A 20634-nucleotide genomic window follows, 5' to 3' on the forward strand; every position below is an offset into this window, starting at 1 on the left:
GCTCCATCTTTATTCTTTTAAATTGAGTTGTCCTTTGGAAACTTTTTCTCTTTTATTTTTGTCCAGATTTATATGTTTTAGGCTGGGGATATAGCTCAGCAGCACAAGTGTCTTCCTGGAAAGGGCAAGGTCCTGAGTTCGATTCCCAGTACCAACAGAACAAAACAAAACAGATTTATATGTGTTTTAATACTGTAAATTGCTTTAAATTCTCTTGGAAAATAAATGATATTTATAACACTAATATAAACATTGTTTTCTTGCTTCAAATAGCCATGTAACAGTTGAGTTTATGTTGGGATAAGGAATTATTTCATGAAATGGATATATACTCCTTATATTCACAAAACTAGATCAAGTTGGGTTATAGAAATAAATTAACAAGTAACACTGTAGTCTCAGGTTTGTCCACCATGGTGCCACGGTGGCTGTGCCCATGTACTGGACAGTCAGCTACCAAGGCTGGTGGGGGCAAGGATGTCCTGAGAGGCCACCGTCCACGGAGCTTCATGGGGCGCAGCACCAGGGAAGCTTGCGAGGCAGGGGGACTGCACGTGTGCTCAGGGCTGTCCCCAAAGACAACAGTGCACCTTCTCTCACACTTCACCAGCTGGAGCAACCCTGTGAACACTCTTCTTTCTTCTTCAAGAAAGTGTGTGCCAAGGAAATAAGCTGGAAGTGCAGGTGAGCCTGCACAGTCTCTAGGTGATCTCCCTGGGTCCAAATCCAATCAAGAGAAAAAGGCGCAAAGATGAAAGTGAGACTCTTCCGATCAAAAAATAGCACCACTGATATTTGCTAAATATTGCTCGGATGTTTCTTTACATAGGAGGGGATAGAAGAATGGATCATAGTACTTTCACCAAAACAAAGGATACATATCATTGGTAATTGAAAATTATTATATTTTATTTGAATTTAACAGGAAAAAGAAATGACACTCACTAAAGGAACTCATGAGCTTCAGATATATATCTATCATCATGGTAAGAGATGTGTATTTTTTTCCGTAAAACGATCTCTTTCTTGGTAAGAAAAAAAACAACACATGATAGGACTTGGGTCATTATGTCTTTAAACTATATAGTTTTTTTTTTTTTTTCCGGTACCGGGAACCAAACTCACGACCTTGTGCTTGCCAGGCAGGCACTGTGCCACTGAGCTAAATCCCCAGCCCCCTAAACTATATAGTTTACATTATCTATAGTATATATTATATACATATGTCTGTATACTTATACTGTATTCACTTCTTGCTATGAAACACAAGGAAATCAGCTCAGTTATAATACTTCTTCCACTTCTTCTAACTCCAGATTTTTGTTAGCTCTATAATGTTTTTATGTGCAAATTTATATTATTTACATAGTTGTTGAGTTTTGTGTCTACATTTAAATACATTCAATGTCACCGTAGCCCAAATCTCTAACTCTGAACCTACGTGCCCATCAAAGATGGATGGATAAGGAAATGTGGCATAAACACACAAGGGTATAGTATTCAGCCACGAAGAAGAATGAAATTATGTCATGTGCAGAAAGATAGATGGGACTGGAGATCACCAGGTTAAGTGAAACAAGCAGACTTGGAAAGAAAAGTATCATAGGTTTCCCTAATGTGTGGGATCTAACAGAAAGTACAAAGATAATGTGAAAGTAGAAGGGAGACTACTATTATCATTAGACAAAGGGAAGGGAATAAGGCAGAATGGGGTTTAAGGAGAGGTAACAGGGAGGGTGGGGTTTAAGGAGAGGTAACAGGGTCACACTATGTTAGACGCATGTATGAAAATGCTACAGTGAAACTCAGTATTTTGTAAAATTAACGTGCACTAATAAAATATATAAAATAAAATTTAATAAAAACAGCAAGTGTTATATATATACAGGAGAAGTAGAGGGTACCAGACTACCACGGAGTAGACTGTATCCTTCCTTTTGATATCCAGGTACACATACAGGAACCTGTTATGTGTACAAAGTATTTCTAGCTTTTTTCTAAACTACCAACTTCCCATTTTCTTTGTGTCTCAGGAATCTTCTAAGATGTTATTCATAACCACAGCATAGCATTTCAATAAACAAATATATTACCATTTAATCAATATTAATATTGTGTACATTTCCATTATTTCTATTACTTTGCTGTGCTACTTTAAATACATTGTCCTATGCTGAACACTCTTATCCATCCTTTTGTAAGTGTCTCAGTAGTTTGATGTGATAAATTCCAGAGTGTTCCCTGCATAAAGTGTAAACTTATTTGCAGTCTGTGGGTCACATGCGAGTGCATATTTCCATCTATCCTGGGTAACACTAAGGAATTTTTAACACTGTGATAGGTCAGAGTATTATCTTCTTTGATTTAACCCACCTATACTGAAGATTGCAGTTCTTTGAGTTGCTGCATGAAATTTATATATGCTACCTAGAAGAACTCAAGGAGCAAGAATTTGAAGACAGGTAATTTTATTGTGCTCCACTGTGACAGGTAATTTTATTGTGCTCCAAAACTGGAACACCAGGCATCGCAGGGGTAATTTGTGTATCTTTGATATCTAGTGAATCTGAATATTTTGGCATTTTAAAAATCTTCTTTCAGGAATTATGTCTTCCTCTCAATTTTCTACCAGGAGCTTTTCTTCATGATTTATAAACATGTTATGTGTTAAAGCTGTTAGATATGTGGCTACTAAAAAATAAATTCAGTGCATCCCATAGTCCTTTACTTATTTATTTTTTTCGGCTTTTTGAGACAGGGTCTTGCTATGCAGTTCAGGCTGGCCTTGAGCTCACTTTGTAGCCCAGGCTGGTCTTGAGCTCACAACGATCCTCCTGCCTCAGCCTCTCGAGTGCTGGGATTACAGGGCCCCACAGTCCTTTGGTAATGTTTCTCAGTGCTTGAGTTGTTTCAGTTTAACTCTTAGTTCGTTAGACTTCACTGTCAAGTCGATTTTAAAAAGGAGACTTGGCTGCTTTTTCTTCCTGAATTCACATATGCCTAAAAATATTCGTCTGTTGCTTTTGTTTTATAGGGACAACTTTATGGCTCGGTCGAGTCTGGAAAGACTGGGGCCCTGTCACGTCCGTACTTTGGGACTTGGTCCAGGTCTAGTGGCAGTGAATGCTGCTGTGAACAAGTCTGAAAGCAATCTAGTTTATTGTCACTCAGAGTTGACGGGTATTTTCTGACTGGGTGCCTATGTGTTCTTTCTTTAGCTCTGGAACTGAGTCACTTCAATAGAGGGTGTCTTGGAGTCGAGCCCTTCCAATTTTTCCCTTGACACAGCACGTCCTTTTCATCTTTGGATTCAAGCAATTACAAATTTCAGGAAACCTTTCTCCCTCTCTATCCATATTTTCCTCAGTTACCTTTGTTCTTTGCATGCATAATTGGTTTCTATGCGTAATTGGATTCTCCTTTGTCTAATTATTACCTTCTTTCATTACTTTTAAGTCCCTAGTTATTTTCCAACTCCATTTCTTCTTCCTCCTCCTTCTGTCTCCTCTTCTCCTTCCTCTCCCTCCTCCTCTTTCACGTCTAATGGCACTTTCATCTCTTTTCTTTCATTTTTTCCTGAATTCTTCAAGTTTGCTTTTCTTTGTCTTGTCTTGTAGTGATTTTCTTTGAACTCTTCCATAATTTGGAGATAGTTTTGAAACAAAGATTGTGGTAGTTAGGGGACAGATTTAAGTATGAAGGACGTGTCCTCTGCTCTTGTAATCGGCTGTCAGTGGACATTCCTTAGCCCTCAGCCCCACTGTCTAGAGGGACAGGTCTCAGGCTATTTTCTTTCTGATAATTTTATCTTTGAACAAGATCATCTCTTTTCTAAAGAATAGAATTAGAAGATCAGTGAGGAATATTCAACTTGGGTTTGTGTCCTAAACGCTTTTATATTATGTCTGTTACACCCTTAGCCTTCAGAGCATAAACTTCCCCTAATGGTTTGCAGTAATGTGTCTGGAACAGCTCATAGCAAGGCCCCTTAAATCACAAACTCCCTGAACCCCACCCACCAAAGTCCATCTTTCTTGGCATGGGCCTAGACCACCGGCCATAAAAACGGCCTGTATTTAAGGTTTCTTCTTCGGCTCCTCCTTCTATAATGCAGAATGAGTGTCTATACTGCATTCCCAGACTCTTCTTCCAGACGCGCCTCTGCTCTAGATCTCATCACCCTCACCAAAAGATCATTGGATTTGTGTTTGAGAACTGTGACCCTTTCTTTAGAGGAAACCCTATCCTGCCTGAGGTTGCAGGACACATGTGTTGGCTCTCCGCGCCGTCCCTCACCATCATTCAAATTTCACAGCATTTGGCAGCTTCTCCCACACTTTGAGGTTATGGCTGTTTCCTTATTTCACTGAAAACAGATTTTTTCCCCCATCTATTTTTCATTTTTTTTGGTTGCTGTCTTTGGGGAATTCTGATAACAGGGAGATGACTTTCTTCTGCTATGTTTAATTACAGATGAGAACTTTAAAGATCAGAAGACACTCTTCAAGTAAATTTTTATAGCCCAAAGACTGCGTTCCTCTACCAGTGTGTATGGATGTGTCCACGTGAGCACTCTGACAATGCCTGCTACCATACCACTTCTAACGTTCGAATCAGTGCTTTAAATCTTCAATCTTATGGTCCATGTAATAACACTAAGCCAGGTTAGATGAAGCAGGATACAAAGGATGCTGCAGCACAGAAGCGCTATTCATATTTCTCATATATAAACTAGAGAAAAATGCTTGGCAAAGAGTAAACACTCTCTGCTTCCTTCCTCTAGATCTAGTAGTTATATGCAACCAATTAGAAAAGATGATCGAACTGTCAACATATCTTTGGATGAGGCTTCTAGCTGCCTCTTAGGACCTAATAATAACAGAATGTTTTTCTGATTTATACTAAAATCAGGGCCATAATGTATTTTTCCTGCTGTGTATTTTGCTCACAAATCTTATAATAAGTCTCCTGATTATATACAACAGATATATCTTTCAAATAAAATCTTGTGAGGAGGTGTTACTGTTCCTCTAATGGTGTGGTAGGATATAATTTTAAACACTCATTGCAATCAAATCCTCTTGCTTCCCCCACATACCACACGAGGAGGTGGGGCTTTAATGTGGTGCGAACAAACTTCACCACACAGCAAAGCTGTTCTTTCCTTCCTGCCCTCTCGTATTATGAGACAACAGGTCCTAAAACTCTGGCACAAACCTCCAAGCTCAACTCAAACCCTCTCCCAGCAGCCTGCACTTCCACGAGGTCACACAGCGCAGTCCAAAAGTCTGATAGTACGCAAAGCTGAGATCTCACAAAACACCCAGCACTACTCTGATAAATCTGATCTGCTTCCTTTCAAGCAAAGAATTAGGTATGAAGACCTCTAATGGCTCTTGGGAAATAATTTAGAAATCCCATCGACTCGGTTGATAGGCTAATGATTTGAAGGGTAACCTGTTCCAAAAAGTTTGGAGCTCATAAATTAAAAAAAAAAGTTTAAGTCATCTGTGCTGTTTTTTATTCATCAACAGGCAAGGGTATCAGTGAACCCGGCCCACTTTGCCCACTGCTGGGCAGTATGCCAATCACAGATGTCATGAGCTTTGCAAAAGAGAGAGTTTATTCCTGAGGAGGTGAGTCTCAAATCCGCCTCCCTGGGCACAGGGTACTCATGTGTACCAACTGTACAAGAAGCAGGGTGAGTAGGGCAAGAGGAGAGCTGACTGGAGCGGAAGTGATCAGTGATCTGTACGTGCATAATCAGTCTTGGCCGTGCTCTGCAAGACACATGATTTGAGGATGGAGGTTTCTGTCCCCTGATGTCAAAGAAATCACCTGCCTGTGCAGGCCCGAGTGAAGAGTAGGTGGTTTCAACACAAACAGCCATTAAGTCCCTGAAAACCAACCTAGGTAACCATTATCAGCAAGGTCCACATGTCAGAGGTGTTATCTGTGGCAAAACTAGTGGGGGACTAATAATATACTGCATAGCCACAGGGCCTCTACAGTGGATGATTTTTAAAGGCACCTAAAAAAAAGTGTGGCGTAATATATCCAGAGGGTTTATTCAGATTTTCCCCGGGTTCCACAGTGTTCCGTGAAATCACTTTCAGTTTTGAGCCTGAGACGACAGGTTTTATCACCCTAACTCAGCAGGCCTTTCTTCCCCCTCAACTCAATAATTAATTTGCAATGGATCACTTAGGAGTTGCCAGGTGCTGAGACAATGGAGATGAACGGGAGTCTTGTCTTTAAACAGCTGCCACCTGAGAATTTCAGGGTCTTCCCTAAGTGCCGTTTAGTCAAATTCTTACTCTGGCCCTAGAAGGTGGGTACCATTATTCTGATTTTACTGGCTAGAAAATGTGGTTTGGACCAGTTACATGGCTCGTCTGAGGATTTGCGCTCGGTAAAGGTGGAACCGGGAGGAGGACGGCAGGTGTTCAAAGTCCACCACCTGGCAGGGTTGGGCGGTGGTGTGGTGAAGAAATCACTGATGTGGGGACTCCCTCGATGGCACTCGGGAAGGGTCACATGGGAAGCAAGGAAGCCACCTACCGAGGAGACCGTGGACTCTCCCAGTGTCAGCACAGGGTTCACCACAGTTCCCTTTGGGCAGTTTCCTAGCAAATGTTGTAGGGTGGATACAGCATGTTCCTGCCCCGGAATCCATCATGCTCAAAAGCTACTCCAAGGACCACCTGAACAATCATACATGGCTCATTCGGACCCTGCATTTGTTTGCTGGGAAGGCTGACACACAGTCCCCACAGACCGGCGGCGCCCACAACAGAGATTTATTACCTCGCAGTTCCGAAGGCTGGAAGTCTGAAAGCAAGGGGCTGGCGGGGTTGGCTCCACCTGCCGGCTGTGGGAGAGGATCCGCTCCACGCCGCTCTCCTGGGCTTGCAGGCCACCACCTTCAGGTTCACACGACGTGTCCTGCAGTGTGTGTCTGTCTCCACAGTTGCCCAGGCTTTTGGGTCTACCCTAATGACCTCGTTCTAACTTGGACACCTCCCCGAAGACCACGAGCCAACAAGGCCAGCAACCTGAAGTTCTGGGACTTAGGACTTTAACATGTGGATTTGCTACAGGGGTTGGCACAATTCAGCCATAGCAGACACCACTGTGACGCCTGGGTAGAAAGAAGCCCAGATACCCCTCTGTTTTCCAAAGTGCTGCTTCAGAAAGTCCCACGCCAGTCTAACGATTCCCTTTGACTGGAATTATGACTCCTTAAAAGAAACACTTACATGGCATCTTTTTAATCAATGGCGGCTATTTCTAGAGGGAGGATTCGATAGGAGCCCTGATTACGTTAATTTAGCACGGCTTCCCTTCAAGTTTCAGGTGAAATCCCTGTGCTCCACAACTCTCTGAAATCCACTCCTCACCACAAGACAACACAACACAACACAACACAAAGTTTAGAATCTGAGACGCCAGTGGTTAATTAGCTTAATCAGCTGTCCTCACTGCATTTATGACCCATCACATTATTCCAGACTCTATAAGTACACAGAGCAATAATTTGTTAATTTACAATGAATGCAATAAATAATAACATGAAAGAGCTGTTCCAACGGGATGATGAGAAGCCTTCTCTGTGTCCCAGCCCCAAATGGGAACAATGGGCAGACGGGCAGGCATCAGATTTCAATGCACAGCAGCACACTCTGTAATAGTTAGAATTATTCATCTGTGAAGCTCTTGACTTTCTAAGCGTGATAGCAGAAACAGAAAACAAAACAAAAGGATTGTTTGGCTTTTTTTTTTTTTTTTAAAGAAAATCTATAAAAGGAAAAAGTAAGTGCTAAATATATGACAAGAAGTTGTCTTTGTTGTTGATTCATTCAATAATTACTTATGGAAGAACCGGTCCAGTTGTCTATAGGTGTGGTGGATGTGTGGTGTACAAGACCAAGCTCTAGCCCTCATGGACTCTACGAATCAACGAAACCTATCCCAACACTCCAAGAGAAAAACAGAACACGAACGGAAACAGACACGCAGATGACTGATAAAGATAACCAAGAATTTGGTAATCAAAAATGCAAAATAAAATTGGATTATCTTTGCTCTTTTCCTTTCAAATTTTGTGGTACTGATGAGTGTGGAACATAGGCCTGCTCACGTAATTCTCTGGGACTAGATCTCACCAGCTTTCTTAATGGCAAAGCCCAATCTGCTGTGGTTGATGCACATTTCTAGGCTCCACTGCAGGTTCTGAATCCATCCCAGAAATAGGATCCAAGGACCACCACCCCGGGGTATGTTAATGCGGGTTATCCTGGGACTACACTTGGGCAGAGAGCTATAGATCCCGTGAGGGGCTGAGCCTTCAAGGTAGGGATAAGGCAAATAGTCCTAGCTCAAGGGCTGCCAACCACATGCAGAATATCGCATTTATTATCCAGCACTCTGGGGAGGCTGAGGCAGGAGGATCACAAAGTAGAGCCCAGCCTGGTTAATTTAACAACTTAGTGAGACCCTGTCTCAAACTTGGAAGAAACACTGAAAGGACTGAGGATGTAACTCAGTGTGAAGGCCCTGGCTTCAATCCCATGTACCGCAAGACAAAACATAACAAAACACCAGAATGTCTGCAGTTAGATTTGATTAATTGGTGTAAATATTTCAACTATAAGACACAAAAATATCAAGTCATACTGGCTACTGGTGGGCTACTGGAGGCTGGGTCATACACAGTTCAGCTTTTGTAATATTTATTCGCTTTGGCCTGGCAATTCAGCTCAAAAAAAGTACCCTAAGGACATAGTCAGGTTTTATTCAAAACATTGGTAAAATTGCAGAAATTATTCAAGAGTTCTGAATAAATAAGAAGAGGATGAGGATACTCTTAATAACTTTTCCTTAAAATCCTGGCTAGGAGGAAAGAACAAGAAAGGAAAGGGCCCTCCACTTTGTGTCTGATGGATTGAGACTTTGTTTTGTAAATGTTTTCTGGTTACCGCGGAAACCTCTGGATTTCTCTGTGTAAATGGGAAATTGGGACTTAGTTTTTTTTTTCAAAAAAATGATTAGTGTGTTCTTTTTATCCTGGTAAGCTCGTTCTGTGCTGACAAATTACATTCTGACAGCTAGGCTGTAATCCAAAACATGGTTTTTTTTTTAGAGACTGTGAATAATAAAGAATTTCCAGGGGTTGATGGGTACCCTTCATTTGTATTTTTAGTGTATGTGTATTTTTCTTTCATCGGATTCAAGAGATAAATGAAAGTGCTAAATACTTGGTACATATTTTAAATAACTCAGAAATATATCTTCATTTGAAATATTTGACATATCTCGATTGGATTCCTAAGCGCATAGAATAGGAACATAAACTTCTCACTCAGCTGGGCATGGAGTGGAGCCCTGACCGTGCTGCTTACTACCTGTGTGAGCTTGGGGACGAAGTCTAACTCTTTCAGCCTCCATTTCTGCCTATAAGGTAAGAATCAGGAATAAAATATACGTAAAGCATGTGCAACAATGCTAAGTCTGTTGAACAGGTCCGCAGTATTCCATAGCAGCTCTTATTACCAAAGGAAAAAGTGACAGCAGGCACAGAAGCACAACTATTAGACAGCGTTTCAAAAAATCAGACTCCACACAGGAAAAATGAGTAAATTAAACAAAATTAACATATGGCCAACATGGTTAGGACTGGACTTCCTTAGACTTCTATTTCTAACGATACTATTATTAGACACATTTATCAGTAAGTAAGAGGAAAAGACTTGGGATTTTGGAAGGTGGAAGATATGGCAGGTAAGTTTCACAAAGGAAGTCCCTCCAAACTTCACAAAACAGCCTGGAAATATACTGTATGCAGTCAGCTAAATGTAATGCATCACTCTGAAATACTGAGCGCTACTGGAGGTCATGGTGAAATGGGGTCAGGGGCCTGCCACAGCTGAACAAGGACCAGGCCTCTACTTCCTCTGGAGGGAGGTTAGCACTGAGCAAAGACAGGGTCTTCCCCTTGTTCCCCAGTAGCATTTAGGAAGCCACCTTTTCCTTTTCCATACCCACCTATATTCTGTACCTCTGGGTTTGCCATTTCATAAGCTGTGCATAGAAGAAGAGGTTTTAGAGGGGCGTGCTCAGTCCGTCATCATTGTATGCCCTTGTTCTTGATCTGCTTACTTCTTTTTTTTGGTGCTGGGAATCGAACTCAGAACCTTGCATTTGCTAGGTAGGCACTTGTGCCGCTGAGCTATATCCCCGGCTCTGCTTGCTTCTTTAATCTTCAATTATTTTAACAAATAAGAGCATCACAGACGGTCACGTGGGCAAAACATCAAAGCACTGAGCGGCAACACAAAATGTTATAGAATGAAACAAGGTAATCTGACGTTCAAACTATGTGAACTTTCTTCGAAAGCAAGGATTTGAAGAAATACAGTAAAACACACGATGCCAACGCCATGATTCTACTGCCTGGATCTGGCTGCCATTTATCTTTCTGTGCTTGAGGCTGTGCATTCCAGAGGGCAGGATGGAGCAAAAGGGGGTCACTTGGTGGGCGGAGGCTGTGCTCAGGGTGCCCATCCTCTCTCATCCTCTAGGTCCTCACTTCTACTTGGCATCGGAGAGAAGGTAAAACATGGAACTTGGGGGGCATGGTTTAGAAAGAATGTGTCAGTGAGAACAGCAGGTTGTTTCCTTGGGGAGCTGTTCCCACACCACCACCACCTCCACCTTCTCCTCTTCCTTTCACCCCAGTGTAGCCGGACAAAGGCCTCCATCTCTGATCGGTAACTGCTTAAGGCTCAGGCTCCTGACCCTTCTGGGTTAATCCCCGCTCCTGCCTAAGGTTCCCAGAAGAAATAAATGGACTCAGCTAAACTGAATGTCAAACAGTGAATGCTTTTTGAAATGAATGTGCCCCCAATATTGCATGGAGACATACTTTTACTACACACCACGGTGGTGTCCCAGATGTGGCGATAACAGCTGCCAACCCACAGAGCACTTCCGGTGTTTTTTTTTTTTTTTTTTTTACTTCCTGTGTTTAACGCACTGTTTTGAAATGCTTTACGAATATCAATTCACTAACTAAATGAAACTATATGGATAATACCAGGTTAGGAAGAATAAAACTATATATTTTTAAATTCCACAAAATTCACGAAACTCGCTATAATTAAGATGTTTTATAGGTTGTCACTGGTTAGCTGCAAACCAATTTGCAAAAAAAAAATTTAAAAATATAAAAATTAAACCTGAAAGGCACACAACAGAGTAAAGTGGGAACAGCAGAGGTGAGAATCCAGAAGTCTAGATTCCAGTCCCTGCCCATTAACTAGCGAGGGGACCTGAGGAGAGTCTCCTTACTTCTCTGGATGTTGCCTTCTTTATGTGCAGCATGAGATTCAGATGAGATCCTTTTTAAGGCCGTTCTTGCCTCTACTATTCTATCTGATAATATCAGAAAAGGAGTGTGCAGAGAGTTTTATCACCTCTGCGATCATTCTGTTGGTGTCTCCTAAGAAAAGCAAATTCAGAGCTTCTTCTTCTGTCGTCGCCTGATGAAGAGATAGGTTTTTCAGGTGAATGTTCTGATCAGGGTCCTCCAGAATTGTCACTTTCCTAGGGAAATGGGAAGCAAGAAAACAGGTCCTGTTGAGAAGGGAAAGAATTTGAAGTCTTCCCTACAGGCTTATTTTAAAAAACTGTATAGTAGGATGTCTTGAACTTACAAAACTGAGTAACACACAAGATACTAGACAGCACTGGAGTAGCATCACACACTGACATTCCCTTGACACTATATCAAATAACTTGGGGGCTAAACAATATACTACAAGTTTCTGATTTAAAGCTGCCTGTCATTGTAATCAGGTCACTCAATCATCTTCAGATGCATATTCTTACTGAGTTAAAAATGCAAATGCAAAACTTTCTTCCTAGGTATCAGGAAGCCAGACCAAATCTTTTTTGGGGTCATAATTCAGTTTACTTAGACAGGTAACACTCTAATCCTTTTGTTCGACGTTGTGTCACTTTCAATTCACATGACATTTCAAACTGGTTACCTCATCAACGCAGACATGCTGAAAATCGAGTCATCTGTCATTCCCTACGAGTTATTCTCCTATATTGTTTTCTCATCAAGGTGAATAAAATATTCTCAAGTATTACAATAAAGATTTAGCTTGTCGTTACTTTTATGTCTGTCAAATCTGTTTCTTCATCCTTGTTCCTTTACAACATTTTATTTCCTTCCTTCACATCTTTACAGCCGCAGCCTGGGATCTGGAATCACATTCACCTACTACCCAGAACTTGATGGGCATCCTGGTGCCAGCAGCTTTTCCTCCCAGGTGAATCCTAACCTGATTTCCAGAGTTGGCTGATGGCTGTTATCCTGGTAGGACTTTGAGGACTTTCTGCAACTGAACAAAAGTTTGGCCAACATCCGCAAACTGCCTCAAAGGCCTCCAGATTCAAGCCATGAAGTTTCTTAGAGTTTCCCTTCTGCGTCTGAGATTTCACTTTCTTGATTTTCTTAAGAATTGTTATAGAAAGGAAAGTTAACACTCACAGGTATTGCCAAAGAGTATCTGCCTGTATTTTCACTTGCTTAAAACATTTGGAATTGGAAATAATGCTGGCATAATCTATGTAGCACTACTTTGAAAGAACAGCAAACGGACAGGTGTCACTTTTGCCCCTACTTACAAAAACGTATTTAGAATACCTTCAAAATAAAAGTTTTTCTCCTTCTGTTTCATAAGGAAGTTATCTGGCCTTTCATAGGTAATTTGTGGGCACTTAAAATACTAATTGGAGGGAAAAAAGTGTAGCTCTCCCAGCACATCTGCGACCAATATGTCACTAATAACGTGCTCCTTTGCTAAATTTTGGACTCCTTTTTGTCTCCTTCAACAATATCCGTAGAAATGGAAAAAGATCCCTTCCCTTAATGAAAACAAGTATAATTTATTTATTTTTTAATAAGACTCAGAAGTGAGCTGATTAAAAATGCTTAGGAGTTTGAAAATGCCCGGAAAATATGAAGGGCTTTTTTTAATTGAAATGGATGAGCTGTATTCTATTTTTAGGAAGCTCCTTTATTTCTTAAACTTCATTTCCACCCTGATCCTTCTGAAGTGCTAAAAAAAAAGCTTGGCTAAATTAAACCCCTGAGGACAGAGAAGTCAGAATTCTTTCCAAATCCAGCGATTCTGGGGAGCCGAATCTTCCACCTGCACAGGTGAAAGTCGTTAAGTAGCACTGGAAGACAAAGGCATGAAAGAAACGAGTGAGGAGAGAGGTCTGTCTTTTTCAGCATTAAGTCAACGAATTCTCCAACTCTCAGGCAAAGTCACCATGTGATGACCAAGCTGGACACACAACAGGAACTGTGCGCACATGTTCAGGACAGCGGGAGGGGCAGCAGGAAGCAATTCAAAGAGGACAATGGTCATTTTGCACCAAATGTATGCCAGGCACTTGCATTGTCTCAATTCAATTCTCGGGTTTCCACCTTGAGAACATCTTTCTGACTTTATTGACCTGGGGCACTGTCTGGGTATCAGACTGCATAAATCTCCAGAAAATTCTTTTGTGTGGCCACAGTTGAGAGCCACTGACTTCATCTTTAAAAACCGGTCAAGGCAGATACATAAGGAGGTTTCTGGTCTCTTTGTGTTTACTTTCCACCATTCTCTCTCTCATGCTCAAAAGGGAAAGCTGTGTATCTGATTGGCTGTAACTGAAGAGTGACACTGCCTAACTGACAAGATGATTGGGAGCTGGAATAAGTGCCCTACTCAATAGGTTGCTTCCACCTCTCTGACCGTACAAGCTGTGGGTAAACCAAGCCACCCAACAGTAACCATAACAGTAACTGCCATTCAACTGGGGGATGGGGGATCTAACTAAACATTCAGAGGGCCAATATCATTGCTAAATCAAAAGACATAGGGGCTGGGGATTTAGCTCAGCGGCACAGCGCCTGCCTGGCAAGTGCAAGGTCCTGAGTTCAATTCCCGGTACCAGAAAAAAATTAAAAAAAAAAAAGACGTAGCTCTGGGCATGCTTATATATTAGATATGGACACAGAATAATCACAAGCATAAGGTAGCAAGTGTTGCTTTCTACCATCAGTGGCATTTGGCCAAGCTACTTTCTTCCTCTAAATCATTTAGAGCTTTTGATCTCCATTGTGGCTACTTCATAACTATTGCACTTATATATCTACTTCGGGGTTCTTGTCCAGCATTGTCCCTTGGATCGCAGTACAATTTGCGCATGGCCCTGGTTTTTCTGCACAGAACTTTCGGCTGTCTTTTGTACCCAACTGCATGCTTTTTTCTGAATTTTTTCTTATATCATGTTTCACTCACTATGTTCTGATTTCTTGTCTATGGAGGCTTTGGAGAGTAAATAAAGAGGTGGGTTGATGTCCAAGCTAGTTAGGCTTCTTTCACGGCTCTCCCTGCTACGTGCTCATTTCTCTGTACCCCATAAAAGGCTCCACCTCTGGCATTTTTCTGAGACACAACCTTCTCTCTCCATCAACATCTCTCTTGCCAGCTCTTCACAGAGTCTTTCCTGGTTTCTGCCCAGTTCCCTGGGCACAAGGCTCTGGACTTTCCCTTATTGTTCTGCCGGCCCTCGATGAAAATCTCTTTTGCGCTAAATCCTACTGCCAGTGTGTCAGCCCTACCTATTTGCCATGGCCTGGCTTATACCTCTTGCTTGGAAGAGCCAACTGTGTAGTGAGAATGTTTTAAATTCTACAACCAATGTAGTTGTTTTTCAAAGTTGGAGGAAATAAGAATCATTAGTAAAAGTTTCTCATCAAGTTGCTCCTTCACTGGCCCTTTCTCTCTGTCTCTCTCTCTCTCTGTCTCTCTCTCACACACATCAATAACTATTTCCAGAGTCTTTAGTCCACCACTTGGTTCTGACTATAACTTTTATGGGCTTGAAAGAGGGCTTTATTAGGGTTTCTTAAATAAACATCCTACTTCCAAGATGGAAACTCACCAAACTATTTATTTGATTCTCTTTGAATGAGCCTGTGAATAGTTTTCCCTACAAAATGTTTCTAAAATGTTTAGATTTAAGCAAAAAGCCACCACTGATAGTCTTAACTTGGATACCAAAGTGGAAAAGTTCTGTTAAGCATACGCAGTTTGTTTAACGATGGGGAAGAAACATGCTTTGTATTTTCTCTGTAAACAGAGAATCTTTTCCATTCGGCTGTGCAGTAGTACTGTGGGGTCTTTTGAATGGACTGGGGGATGTACAAAAGCACAACAGCTGAGCTCGCCTTCTCAGTGATGGAAGCCATCAATGAAGGGACCCTCCACATGCAGCGTTGGATCTCCACAGCCTTCCAACCACCAACTTGCTGGACAGGAACTTCCTAGGGGTTACTGCAATGGAGTCCGTTTCTCACTTTCATGTCACAGACAAGCGTTACCATGGTGATTTCTATTTTTTGTTACTTGCAAATGTCCGATACGACTGTGCAGTGCACAGTGGCACCAGGCCCAAGGAGGTGCCATTCACACATGGCTTTATGTGTTTATGATGGTAAGTGACTAGCAGGGAGCAGTACGTGTCTCCTAACAGACCCATCTATCGCAACCATCTTCCCACAGACGGCGGGGCAGCCTTCCAGGGACTCTGTGTGACAAAGATGCCACACAGACCAGCGCTCTCACCATTTAGCTGCCTTGACCTCTTTGCTAAATAGGGAGCAGGCCAACCTCATGAAAATCGGAGGGGAGCCCCGCACTCTCCTAAGTCACTAGACACGTTTCCCAGGAGACAGCGTTCCCTACTTCAGCAGTTCTCAGCCTCCTTCTTATGTTCAGCCCAGCACATATTTTCTCAGAAGCTCTCAACACACGAATGTCTCCCACATCTAATTTACCTCACCACGGCTTATCATCCATTTGCCTGTTGCCTACAGGAGATCACCACTTGCACGGTTTCCACAAAGTGAGAATTTTAGGTGTTAAGCATTATGCTTGTTATCCTCCCTCTTAATTGCTAATTTCTAATCATACTCAGCCGTATCATGTTCCTTCGCATGACCCAGGCCCATGAAAAATCCACCGTTGATGAAATGCCTTGTTTGGCCTAATCCCATGTAGCAATTACAAAACCATACACGAAAAATGATCTTCTTTACAAATACCAACTTTTTTTTCCAAAGAAAATATTTTCCTCATTTTTTACTTGTAGTTGTTTTCTCATTCATAGGTGTTAAATCACAGATTGTGTGCTCAAAATTTCCACACTTGGGAAAATGATAGGAAGAGATAAATCTATGGGCAATGGAGTTCTAATTTTATAAAATCCTAGCATTTCTTCTGTCAGGTAGATAATGTCATGTATTTCTTAGTTTATGCCACTGCATTTTACAAGTTCTTGCTGACTTTGTGTCCCCACTGTAACCCAGTTTATTTTTTCAACTATAAAAGCAATGCCTGCTATCTGTGAAAAGTTACGTTATATAGTAAAAGAGTCTCATCACAAGAACATGGTAATGTGTTAGTATATTGCCACAATTTTCTTTCTTTCTTTATTTTTATTTTAAAGAGACAAAAAAAGAGAGACTAAAAAACCCGAATAATAAAAATGATATAGAATTTCAAAACAAGATGATAGGAAATTAACAATGGTTATTATATTGCCCATTGTTATCTCCAAAGTAGTGGCTCAGATTACCAGATATAAGCATGCAAAATTGATCAAGCAATATAAGCACTAATGGTTCCTTTCAATGAAATAATAGAAATTAGTAGTATAATTATCTTAGCTCTTTTATGTATATTACATATCTTTTTCCCTTTCCTTCTTTTCTCCTTTCCCCCATTCCAATTTCTTTCTTTGTTTTTTTGTCTTATTTAGTTTTTTGAGACAGAGTCTCGCTATGTAGTTCAGACTGGCCTCGAACTCAGCAGTCCTACTGCCTCAGCCTCCCAAGTGCTAGGATTACAGGTGTGTGCCAATACATCCAGCTGCCTTAATTTTCTTTTTTTTTTTATTTTAAAGATAAAAGGAGGGAAACATTAACAGACATACAACATTTTACAACATATCACAAGCACAATACAGACAATACAGAGTTACAAACAAAGTGGTAGGGAATTAACAATGGTGGTTGTATTACATATTGATATCTTCAAAGTGGCTTCTCATGAAAACAGATATAAACATGCAATACTGGTCAACCAAAGACTCATTGACAGTTTCTTTCCAACTGCCTTAATTTTCTTAAGACTATTTTATAGTTTTGTGCTAAAATTCACAAATTATAAAATTATTTATCCTTTAATCTACCCTTAACTTTATAGCATGATCTCATATATTATTTTAAAAAAATTTATTAGCACATGTTTGCAGTACATAATGTTACATCTTCTGTCTGGAATTGGTACACACACATAACACATCTCAATTCCTTTTTCCACCCCCTTCCCCCTTCTTTCTCCCCTCTTCATCCACTTCTTGATCCCCTTCCCATTTGAAAAAGATCTTTCTCTCTACTTCCTGTTATTTATCTTTTATTTTGCTCTTTATTTATACTTTGGGTTTCTCATACAAGAGACACCATGTGATATTTAAACTTGTGTGTCTGATGTATTTCACTTAACGTGATCTCGAGGTACACCTATTTTCCTACACATGACTCAGATGTATCTTTCTTTACGGCACAGTACTACTCCATTGTGTGCAAATATCGCATTTTGTTTATCCATTCATCTGCTGATGGATGTATAGGCTGCTTCCAAGATTAGCTATTATGGGTTGTGCTGCTATAAACACAGCTATGCACGTATCACTGTAATATGTCTTCAACTCTTCTGAGGTATTCAGCTCTTCTGATGTAGACATTATGTACTGCAAACATGTACTAATAAAATTTTTAAAAATAATATAAGCGATCATGCTATAAAGTTAAGGGTAGATTAAAGGATAAATAATTTTATAATTTATAAATTTTACCACAAAACTATAAAATAGGTTTAAGAAAATTAAGGCAGCTGTATGGGAGGAGTCTCCATACTGATGTCCATAGTGGTTGTACTAGTTTACATGCCCATCGATCCAGGGAAGGTTTCCTTTTCCCTGCTGGCTTTTCAGCATTTATTATTCAATTTCTTGATGATGACAGTTCTCTCTGGGGTAACATGGAATTTCAGTGTTGTTTTACTTTGCAGTTACATAATGGCCAGTGATGTTGAGCATTTCTTCCTGTATATATTGGCCATTTGTATTTCTTCTGTGAAGTGTCTGTCCATTTCACTTGCTCATTTTTTCATCAGGTCTTTTTGGGGGGAGGGTCTAATTTTTTTGAGTTCTTTATATATTCTAGATATTAGTCTTTTGCCTGAGGAATTGTTGGCAATTTTTTTCCCCAATCTGTGGGTTGTCTTTTCCTTCTATTGGTTGTTTCTTTTGCTGCACAGAAGGTCTTAAATTTAATATGATCCCATTTGTTGATTCCCAGAACTGTTTGCTGTGCGACAGGGGTTCTGTTCACAAAGTCCCTGCCTATGTCTGCGACTTTAGTTTTTTGACCCATTTTGATTTAGTTTAGTACATGGTGAGAGATAGGCATCTAGATTCAACCTCCTGCATGTGGAGAGCCAGTTTTTTCAACACCATTTATTAAAGAGGCTACCTGTCCTCAAGTGTGTATTTTTGACCCCGTTGTCAAAGATCAAGTAGCTGAATATGGCTAGGGCTGTTTCTGTATCCTCTATTTTCTTACATTGATCCTCATGCGTGTTTGTGTGCCAGTATCATGTTTTTATCACTGTAGGTTTGTACTACAACTTCAAGTCTGGGATTGTGATGCCTCCCACCTTGCTCTTGTTATCCAGGAGTGCTTTTGCTGCCTGGGTCTTTTCTGGTTCTACATGAATTTTAGGATTGCTTTCTCCAGTTCTGTGAAGAATGTGGTTGGAATTTTTATTGGGATTGTGTTAAATCTGTATAACAACTTTGGAAATATGGCCATTCGAAGTATGGTTCTGCCCATCCAGGAACAGGGGATATCCTTCCATTTTTCTGATGTTGTGTTTGGGTTCCTTTTTTCAGAGTACTACAGTTTTGATTATAGAGGTCTTTCACTTCCCTATTTAGGTTAATTCCTAAGTATTTAAATTTTTCTTGGTGTTCTTGTGAATGGTATTTTTTCCTAATTTCTTTCTCAGTGGGTTTATTATTCTTTAGAAATATGTTTATAGCAGTTATACAATATTCCAGGACTGGTATATATTAGTTAGCCATTCTTTCATGACTGGATACTTACATTGCTTCCAATTTGAGGTTATTTTAAGTAATACTGCATTTTCAATAGTTAAGACCTTCTTCTCGGGATTGAGTGCAGGGAGTGATGTTATGATTATATATGAGTTACCTGACGACTTGTGTATTGGGGGCTTGATCCCCACTGCAGAAATGTTCAGAGGTGGGGTCCTGAGACGGGACCGGACCACGTGGGGCACCAAGCTCATCCATGGATTAATCCACTGATGGACGAGCTCACTGCTGAGGAGGCTGTGCAGAGGTGGGGCCCAGCGGGTGGAAGCAAGTCGCTGGGGGCTGTGCTTCTGAACGTATCTGGTCCGCAGCCTGGGCCCCTCTTCTCGGGCTCTTTCCTCCCTCTCTCTCCTTCCTGAATGCCACACGGTGAGCAGCGTTCCTCCACCACGTTCTTCTGCCAGGCTCGTCTGCCTTGCTCCAGGCCTAAAACCACAGAGCCAGCTAGCTCACCTCTCAACGGTGAGCCCAAATCCACCTTCCATCCTCCGCGCTGACTTTCTCAGGTATGGTGGCACTGAGATGAAAGGCTACCCTAAGTGGCCTCCCTGGGTCGGAAGTTCTGAACAGCTTGAAGGCTTTCATCAGCCCTAGGAGGCCCACAGCACAGCGGGTGGAAGCACTCAGTGAGGACTGGCCATGCTTTCGCTGCCTCTCAGGCTCCTGTATTAGCTGAGGACAGTATCACCTTCTGCAGTGGATCGCCGTGCAGAGGCCCCTCTTCATTACCATGACCCGGTCTAGAAAGACGCCTGGTGGGGATCTGTTGGGTAACGATATGCCAGAGGAACGGGATTTGTGGACTATGCAACACATTATAATTCGATGAGTGACAGCTCACTGGGGGCTGGGTAGTAAGGTACTTTCTGAAAATATACCGATTTACATGCCTGTTGTACGAGACTGTTTGTTTCACTGTTACCTTAACGACACTGAACATTGTTAAATCTTTGCTAATTTGTTAGGTTATCATGTTCTGTTTTAATTTGCATCCTTTCAATGGTTAATGAGCTTGAGCCTATTTCTGTGTGTTTGTTAACTTGTATTTTTTTGTCCTTCGTCCACTTTATTTGGTGAACGCACATGTATGAACTCCTCTTCATAAAGTCTTTACTTCTAGTATGTGTTCTGTAAGTTTTATATTTATTTGTTCTTTAAATTTGGTTGTCTTAGAAAGTTTTATTTTGTTTTCACACATAAAAGTTTAAATTGCTACAATCTATCAATCTTTTATGTTTTTCCTATATCTTTTAGAGTCTTTCCCAAACAAGAGATTAGATAACAATTCACTCATTTTTCTCCCGATTTTTAGATAAATGCATG

At 41.0% G+C, this 20634-nt stretch overlaps 1 protein-coding gene across 3 annotated transcripts in view; it reads right to left on the minus strand.

Moving 5' to 3' along the window:
- Kif6 (kinesin family member 6) overlaps positions 1-20634 on the minus strand; it is a gene marked incomplete at its 5' end in the record, with an annotated part of 243879 nt that overhangs the window by 204478 nt on the left and 18767 nt on the right. For all 3 annotated transcript variants that reach the window (XM_013517004.1, XM_013517005.1, XM_013517003.1), the window contains 1 exon segment: positions 11475-11604. In XM_013517004.1, the coding sequence (XP_013372458.1) occupies positions 11475-11604 (130 nt within the window).

The sequence above is a fragment of the Chinchilla lanigera genome, unplaced genomic scaffold (genome assembly GCF_000276665.1).
Source record: "Chinchilla lanigera isolate Chin_1 unplaced genomic scaffold, ChiLan1.0 scaffold00036, whole genome shotgun sequence".
Lineage (NCBI taxonomy): Eukaryota > Metazoa > Chordata > Mammalia > Rodentia > Chinchillidae > Chinchilla > Chinchilla lanigera.